Source organism: Haliotis rufescens, unplaced genomic scaffold (genome assembly GCF_023055435.1).
Source record: "Haliotis rufescens isolate VD_foot unplaced genomic scaffold, xgHalRufe1.0.p SCAF_25, whole genome shotgun sequence".
In the NCBI taxonomy this organism is placed as follows: domain Eukaryota; kingdom Metazoa; phylum Mollusca; class Gastropoda; order Lepetellida; family Haliotidae; genus Haliotis; species Haliotis rufescens.
In genome coordinates this window covers 6,423,832-6,433,099 of record NW_025963946.1, presented here as the reverse complement: position 1 = coordinate 6,433,099, position 9,268 = coordinate 6,423,832, and the positions used below count along the sequence as shown (strand labels likewise).

General features: G+C 42.5%; 1 protein-coding gene across 1 annotated transcript; it reads left to right on the top strand.

Annotated features, from left to right (window-relative positions):
* Positions 1-3,946: 3,946 nt before the first annotated feature.
* On the top strand, positions 3,947-7,408 carry LOC124150063 (heparan-sulfate 6-O-sulfotransferase 2-like). The gene is made up of 2 exons (XM_046521966.2): positions 3,947-4,956; positions 6,827-7,408. Exons 1-2 carry the CDS (start codon positions 4,499-4,501, stop codon positions 7,383-7,385), a joined length of 1,017 nt encoding a protein of 338 aa, XP_046377922.2. The 5' UTR covers positions 3,947-4,498; the 3' UTR covers positions 7,386-7,408.
* Positions 7,409-9,268: the final 1,860 nt, after the last annotated feature.

Below are 9,268 nucleotides of genomic sequence, written 5' to 3'. Positions count from 1 at the left end.
CGTATTCGAATCAAGTACTGTATCAGTGTTTAACCTATGATAGTCCTTTTTTTCTGCAAGATAGATTATACCATTAGGGCTACATGAAGTACCTGCGTTTTGATTGGTTGAGCATAAACGTTTCACTGCCTTCATCCAGTATCAAGGTTCTGATTGGCTACAAATCAGTTCTGGCATCCTTCATGTGCGATCTGGCTAGTCATTTGCTAAGAAATTAGGTTATATAATACAGAAAGCTGACTCAAGGTTACTAATTTGAGTTGGGATAAAATGCCCTTGCACAAAGAGGATGCACAGATCTGTCACAGCTAGCTGTTGGACAGTGTCTGATTAGTTTAGTGGTACTAGTCTGGCTAATGTTTGAAGTGCATAATGTATTTGTGAAAATGTCCCAGCTTTATATTTTTATTTACTTATTTATATATATATATATCTGTTTATATATATATTGCTGTATTAGTACCATATGTGAATGGAAATAGTATCATGCAACCAAAATAACGTCTTCAGTAATAAAAGATTTTTTGTTAAAAAGTGCTGTGTTGAAAAATCATTTGATGATGTTTGCAAGAAATCCATATGAACATGTAGAAATTACTCATTGTACTCAGTGCATCATTTTTGTGGTACAAGAGCTGAGCAAGTGAGGCTTTCAGGTAATTATTGGTGACCTGGTTGTCAGTGACAAGCTCCTTTGCCTGTTCTAGATATTTCCTGGCCACTGCGGTGGGGCTGAGTAATGGGAATAATAAAAATCTTCATCATAATAATAATAATAATGTTTGTTGTTTAACGCCGCACTCAGCAATATTCCAGCTCTATGACATCGGTCTGTAAATATCCAGTCTCGACCAGACAATCCAGTGATTGACATCATGAGCCTTGATCTACGCATTTGGGATACGGTGACATGCATCAACCAAGTCAGCGAGCCTGACCACCCGATCCTTCAGTAGCCATCTGCGACAAGCATAGTCACCTTTGACGACTAGAAAGGGTTCCTGAAGACCTATTCTAACCCAGATCTTCATGTGTCAATAAAGATAGACATTTTGTTTATTATATTTATAGTGAATGCACCATAAAACACTCGATACCTGTTGGGTCTAGTCCTTGTTCCAGTGTGATGGGTGTCTGCCCGGAGAGAGGAAGGTCGATGCTTGGCATTAAGGGGGAAGTTACAAGGACTGGTCACCACGGGGTCAGTTTACTGTGTTGAAGTGGGGTATTTGTATTAAAACTGTGGCGTGGTATCTCGGTGGGTTATCATTGTTAAACCTAAGTAGATCCTAGTAGTACACACACACACACACACACACACACATCAAAATCAGATCTTAGTTATCGCTACCTCTAAACAAAGATCTGAGGACATCCCATTAGGGGTCACGTCAGACCGACCTTGCGCGAACTTTGACCGCAGGAACTTTGACCGACCAATGGAATGACCAATCAGAAGGCAGCTTTCTCGTGCTCTACGGCACTAATTTCAAATTGGCGACTACGCTTCGAAACATATTTTGACAAATTCTCGATAACAAATTTGAAACCTTAACAAAAGAACATTCTGGAATGGCTAATAGATGGTCTAGATTGTATGGATTCAGTCGTTAAACCCGTAACTATCGTTCGGAGTTTTGAGTTTTCGATGTTGCATGATTAGAAATCACATTCCGACTGTCACTTTCATAATGTGGTAAGCGATGCTCTGATTGGTTGGATGAAAGGTTGTTCTGACGTGACCCCTAATGGGATGTCTTCAGATCTCTATTCAGCGGTAGCGAGAACTAAGGTCTGATTTTAATGAGATTGACACACACGCACACGCACGTAATCTGGGACACTACCAAGAGTGTCGGGTGTGGTGACAGATGTATAGAGATAGTATGCGGAATCGATCGGTGCAGTTGTATATCACTGATGAAATCAGACCAGCCCGATATCTACTGTTTTGAGCACAGCATAGGTGGCTGTCACGACCAATGTTCACTGATCTACAGTTTGACACTCATGAAATATTGCAAAATGTAATGCAGAAAAAGTTCTAGGCGTGTGAAATTTAAAACAAAAAGCATGCTGCCCTATATGTACTCGAAGAAGGCAGTGTTCCTAGAATCAGTACACTTGGGTCCTATCTTAGATTCTGTACTCTAAGAGGTGAGTTGAAATGACCTTTAATGTCGCGTTCAGGACTATTGCACTTATAAAGGATGTGTCTGATTGTGTGGCCGCTTGTACTTGACGGACTAATGCCTATTTTATAGTACTAGCCATACTATAGATACCACGCCGCAGTTTAACATGAGTGAGTGAGTGAGTTGGGTTTAACGCCGCTTTAAACAGTATTCCAGTTATATCGCGGCGTGTCAGCTTAATGTGGGAGGAAAGCCCGAAGTGATGCAGGTCTCAGACGTTTACCACTTCGGTGAAACCCACGAGCACGGGTATGGTGCTGACAAACCTAGAAACATAATCGGGGCGAACCGGGATTCGAACCCACAATCATAGGTTTCTGGCGTGTCCAAGGGACGCAACTCTGCACAGCGTATCGCGGCGCCTTAGACGACTGGGCCACCCGTGCCCGCCACAGTGTACCGACTCCCTTGGGACCAGTCCTTGTTTTGTCCCAATAATGCCGAGTGCCAGGCAGGGTAACAACATGCACAAGATTTGGATTCAGTACACTTGGGACCTAAACGTACTGTCAGAAATGCTAGAAAAATTATTTTGTGGCTTTATTTAATAAATGCGAATGATAGGGCTATGAAAGTAGCATATATCAAAATAACGCAAATCGACCTAATTTAGCCTATCCTAGCTGACACTGTGATTAGCCTTAAAATGTTCTTCTACAGGTAAAAAGATGATAAACTTAGAAAATATTCGTGTGTTGTCATGTAAGTATGAAACCAATCTCACTAAAATCAGATCTAAGTTCTCGCTGCCGCTAAACAAAGATCACGTCAGAACGACCTTTCGCGAACCTTGACCTCCCACTGAAACGACTATCAAGAAGTCGACATCAGCCAATTAGAAAGCAGCTTTCTCGAGCTTTACGGCACTCGTTTCAACCTGGCGACTTCCATTTGAGACTACGCTTGAAAAATATGTTGACACAGTTCTCGATTAAATTTTGAAAACTGAAAAAACGAACCTTCCGGAATGTCTTTTATATCGTTGCGATTGTATGGCAATGCTTCCCACGCATTGTGTACAACGCCCCCTCCGTTCAAATGTTTATCCCACGCAAACGAGAGATAGACGATAATTTTGACAGAATCAGTCTTACGGGCCGTAACTGTCGTTCGGAATACCCGAGATCCGAGGTAAAATAGGTCTTCAGCAACCCATGCTTGCCGTAAATAGGCGACTATGCTTGTCGTAAGAGGCGACTAACGGGATCGGGTGACTTGATTAATGCATGTCATCGATCCCAGTTGTGTGGATCGATGTTCATGATATTAATCACTGGATTGTCTGGTCCAGACTCGATTATTTACAGACCGCCGTCATATAGCTGGTTTTAGACTTCCGTCATTGGTCTGTTTTCGTTTGGATTTTTCTCCTGTAAAATTGTTGATAGGAGTCCTTGTGACTGAAATACTTCAAACCACAGGTAGGTCGATCGTCAGTTATTCGATATTTTAATAGCAATAGTCTGTAAGAAAATATCCTTTTACAACGGGCAAAATGAGGTTTTCTAGCATTTCCGACAGTACTTTAGCTTATACCCTGTATTCTAGGGCTGTATGTAGTGAAGGTTGTACGCCGACAGATTGTGCTATATGTTGTGTCCGCCCGGAGGGCTGTACTATGTGTCCACACTCACGCAGACTCTGCTCCTACAGCTCAGATCTGCATACACCTGTAAGTAATGCCACGGTGGATAGACAGGGCGCCAGCTTTCCAACTGGTTGAGCAGTTGACAATGAAATGCTCCACTGACTTTTGCATTGATGTACAGCCCCGAGCACTAGGCTTTGTTCTCAACTCTCAACTGTCTCGAACACTAGACGCTGTTCTCAAACAGCTCAGAACACTAGGCCTCCTACACAAGATCAGTAGACAGCGTTCCCAACAGTTGGACTAGTGGACGGTACAGTGTTCGTGGCAGTTGGACCAGTAGGCGGTACAGTGTTCCTAACATTTGGACCAGTTGACAGTGTTTGGCATACATATTGGACCAGTAGACGGTACAGTGTTCGTGGTAGTTGGACCAGTAGACGGCACAGTGTTTCCAACCATTGGACCAGTTGACAGTGTTTGGCATACATATTGGACCAGTAGACGGTACAGTGTTCGTGGTAGTTGGACCAGTAGACGGTACAGTGTTCGTGGTAGTTGGACCAGTAGACGGTACAGTGTTCGTGGTAGTTGGAACAGTAGACGGTACAGTTGGACTAATAGACCGTGCCTGACATACATATTGGAAAGCTGTACTCTTAGACAGTTACGTTTACTGAGGCTGACGTAAGCTTGGGTTTGGTAACAGTACATCATGCCGCCATCTTCTCAGTTTGTTTGTTCGACACGTGCAAGACGCTCATTATCAAAACCTCTGAAGACGATGGTGGTCGGTGCAATTGTACTCAGCTGCATCTATTATGTCATCATCGGAGGCGATGGAAGCAAACGAAAAGAGCCGATGTTTCGCGAAATAGATGTTGCTAGAGATCTGCCGTTCGATGTTAACAAAGACGTGTTTGCACCGTTGAATATTCCAAAAACTGGAACACAGGTTTTAGTTTATTATATCACTCACAATTCTGATATCAAGCCTCGTTGTAGATTCTTCAAGGCTAAGGGCTTCATGTGTGTCTCGGCTACTAATTCAACATGGCTACTTGGCGAGTCAAAGAAGGGGTCAAATTGCGGCTCTAACTCGGACTGGACGGAGCTCACGGAGTGTATCGAGGCGAGATTTGGCGAGAACGAGGGAAAGACAGCGCCATCATCGTAAGTAACAACACGACACATACGACACCATTCGTGGCCAACTCGTGTTATTCCGGGACAAGCCGAATAGCGACTCGTGCCCCTCTCGTGGCCATTTTTGCGACCGGGTTCCGTCTTAACGCAAACGGGCATACCTAAAACAATTGTCAGCTCGTTGCGTAGTGGTTCACATATATTTCTCCATATATTTCAGATGCAATTTAAAGCTCATCTGGACATGCGGAATTATACAGTATGATTTAACACATTTAACTGTGTCTTGGGTATATTTTTAAATGCAAGACATGTTTGAAATCAAAAATTATTTCTGAGGGATTCTTTGACGAAGAACTTGAAATCATACGCGCATTCTGATTGGTTTGTCGTATTTTCGCACATAACATTCATCGATAGAGGGACGAGTCTTCTTGCAGGTAACGGAAAGGGGCGAGTGGTGACGAATGATACGACACAAGCAATTAGCAGCGGCCTTGGTACTGATAAATGTTTAAATTATATTCCAACTCTTATAATCTAGCGTCGACTGTCAGAATACAAGCGTTGCGTATGGTTTGTAAGCACCATACCGCCATGGTCGGCGATTTCATATAATGAGGACCCGTGAAGATCCGGGGTAGAATAGGTCTTCAGCAACCCATGCTTGCGGTAAAAGGCGACTGTACTTGTCGTAAAAGGCGACTAACGGGATCGGGTGGTCAGGCTCGCTGACTTGGTTGATGCATGTCATCAATCCCAATTGCGTTGATCGATGCTCATGATATTAATCACTCGATTGTCTGGTCCAGACTCGATTATTTACAAACCGCCGTCATATACTGTAATATTGCTGGGTGCGGCGTTAAACAACAAACAAACAAACAAACAAAATATAATGAGACACGTCTGTGACCAGCGCTTTCTTTCAACATTATTTGTTTTTTTGTTTTTCTGTTTCTTCGTTTGTTGTCTAGCGCCGCACTCAGCAATATTCCAGCTATATGACCACGGTCTGTAAATAGTCGAGTCTGACCAGACAATGCAGTGACTGACAACATGAGCATCGATCTACGCAATTGGGATACGATGACATGCATCAACCAAGTCAGCGAGCCTGACCACCCGATCCCTTTAGTCGCTTCTTGCAGCAAGCTTAAGACCTATTTAATTTTAATATAATTTAAATAATGCTAAATAGGAACCCGGATCTTCACGGGGGCTTCCCCACATTAAGCTGACACATCGTGACTCATTGTCCATATTGGCGATAATCCCACTCCCTCACTCACTCACCGGATTGTGAGATGAACCAAAGTAATTCTCTGTATAGGTTTGCATTTTGGTTGAACATCCTTCATTATCTCATTACTTATATGATTACTAATATGATATAATCTCTTAATACATTTTTTATCCTGTTTGAACCTTATGACGTATTCATAAGTAATAACATCTGGGCAAGAACTGATACATCCTCATTTAGATGGAGGGGCGTTTTTTAGATCAAGTTCGACTCTTCGTCGTTTTATTTGTGTGTGAATACCCACAACTATATGAGTAAGATATAGTAGATTCTGCTACAGCTAAGGGACAGTGAATCGAGGCAACTTAGTACCAGTGGTATTACGATTAATTGAGGCTCGTACATATCATGGTTGATACATGTCATCGGTCCCAATTGCGTGGATCGATGCTCATGATGTCAATCACTGGATTGTCTGGTCCAGACTCGATTATTTTAAAGACCGCCGTCATATAGCTGGAATATTGCTGAGTGCGGCGTTAAACAACAAACAAAACAAAAAATCATAGGCAGTGTTTCGATTGTTTGTGATCCATATTTTACATTTAGGAGTACATGCCATTCATATTATTATTATTATTATTATTACAGGTACCGTTACATAACTCTTCTACGAGATCCTGTTCAAAGGTTCATAAGTGAATTTCTACGAACAAAGAAGATTGTCAAGATCGCCGATGTGAACAGTTGTCATGGAAGGCTTCCCTCGCAACTGGAGCTTCCGGACTGCTTCGATGGAGCAAGCAATCTGACACTGGATTGGTTTCTGGCATGTCGTTCAAACCTTGCCATAAACCGTCAAACAAGAATGTTGGCAGACTTGCGGCTTGTTAATTGCTACAACAAGACGGGAATGACCGAACAGGAACGAGACAGAAGATTGTTAGAAAGTGCAAAAGAAAATCTGTTAAAAATGTCATTTTTTGGTTTAACAGATTATCAACACTTAAGTCAGGTTGTGTTTGAGGAAACGTTCCATGTTAAATTTCTTTTAGATTTTGAGGAGTTTAATGTAACGCATGCGAGCAAAGCAGTTATCTCTCCTAGCGACCTTGAACGGATTGCCAAGGTTAATCATAACGATGTTGAATTATATAACTTTGCTAAGTCACTGTTGATAGAACGAGCAATATATATGAATCTTCAGTAAAGAAAAGTAACGTGTTTTCCCTAGGAATCCAGGATCGTTTATTAAACATTTTAAATGGTACCCTTGACTTTGACAGTGTGCAATTACTAATCTTCATAAATATGTTACCGAGTAAGTGGCATGCAGACAAACTAGAGTGCTCCAATCATGGAACCAACTCGTATACCTTAGCGGAAAGAATATTTTTTTGGTTTGTTGTTTAACGCCGCACTCAGCAATATTCCAGCTATATGACGGCGGTCTGTAAATAATCGAGTCTGGACCAGACAATCCAGTGATTGACATCATGAGCATCGATCCACGCAATTGGGAAACGATGACACGCATCAACCAAGTCAGCGAGCCTGACCACCCGATCCCGTTAGTCGCCTTTTACGACAAGCATAGTCGCCTTTTACGGCAAGCATGGGTTGCTGAAGACCTGTTCTACCCCGGAATCTTCAATTACCGAGTAAGACGTAAATAGAGTGAGCCTTGGCACACATTGTGACCAACCGATCCACTTTTAAGTCACAGTGAGGTGCTCCACTGACCAAACTTCCAACGAGTCTAGTTTTCGCCATATCTGCAGCCGACTGTCATTGTTGTTGTTTGTTAGTTTAGTTCGGTGAAATAAATTGTTCGTGGAACAACGAACACGTCGCGGTTAAAAAGGGCTCGTCACGCCGAAGGCCCGGGTTCGATTCCTCATATGGGCACAGTGCGTGCAGTACTACCCCTGTCAATGGATCAGTGTGCACTCACATTGCAGTCTCAGCTCCCTGGGGAGTATACAAGCTGAGAATTGAATCAATTTTCACACTGATCCATAGACCGGGTTGGTAATGCACACATATATAGTTGCGCCTTGAACATCCGCTTGATCAGTTTATTTTGGCGCATTATAAATGGTTTATTATTATTATTATTATTATTATTATTATTATTAACAACATATTATAATTTTAAAAATGCAGCAAAGAGGGTTTGAGTGATCCTGGCACAAGTCAGGCTGGTTAGGCTCATCATCAGCTCAGGGCCCTTGCCCCCTCTACACGCAGCCCAGACAGCGAATGGGACTTCTCCCAGGAAGCGCTGCCGAGTCGAACCCACCCAGAACCTTTTGGAGAAAGTCCAACACTGCAGCCTTCTGCATTATCCAGATTGTCATTTCGAAAGCGAGGTCCGCATATTTGCCATGTTTTTCCTGAATCTTGTCAATCACATAAGATGATTTCATTGGATTCATAAAAAAGAACAAGATCAGGTTTGTTGGCCTCGATACGTCTGAGGCTGTATACGGGCCTATTCCAAAGAAGTTTGTATTTATCCTTTTCCATGACGCCCTCTACATATTCTGGGCCGTACCATGGATGGACCTCAGTGTCAAAGCCACCAGTAATAATAAAATGATCGAGCCACTCCATCATGTTGCTTAATATACTGTGTTTGTGCCAAAAGCTTAGCATCCACTGACAATGTGTTGGACAGTCTCATTTAATTCATCGCATACATTTATTGCATAGTAGTAATAGTAGTACCGTAGTATTTGTGGAGCTCATTGCTGGTCTCGTGATATCCAGGAATATTGCCTCAAACCGCGTAAAACTATATATTGAGTGAGTGAGTATGGTTTTACGCTGCTTTTAGCAATAATCCAGCAATATCACGGCGGGGGACACCGGAAATGGGCTTCACACATTGTACCCATGTGGGGAATCGAACCCGGGTCTTCGGCGTGACGACCGAACGCTGTAACCACTAGGCTACCCGACCGCCCTATACACTTACAATGAATTTGCTAATGTTCAAGTAATGGAAAAAATATATTTGCGTACGCGGGCGTAAGACCACAACATGCATTTTTAATGTTAAAAAAAGGTCTTAATTTCATTTCTGTGAAA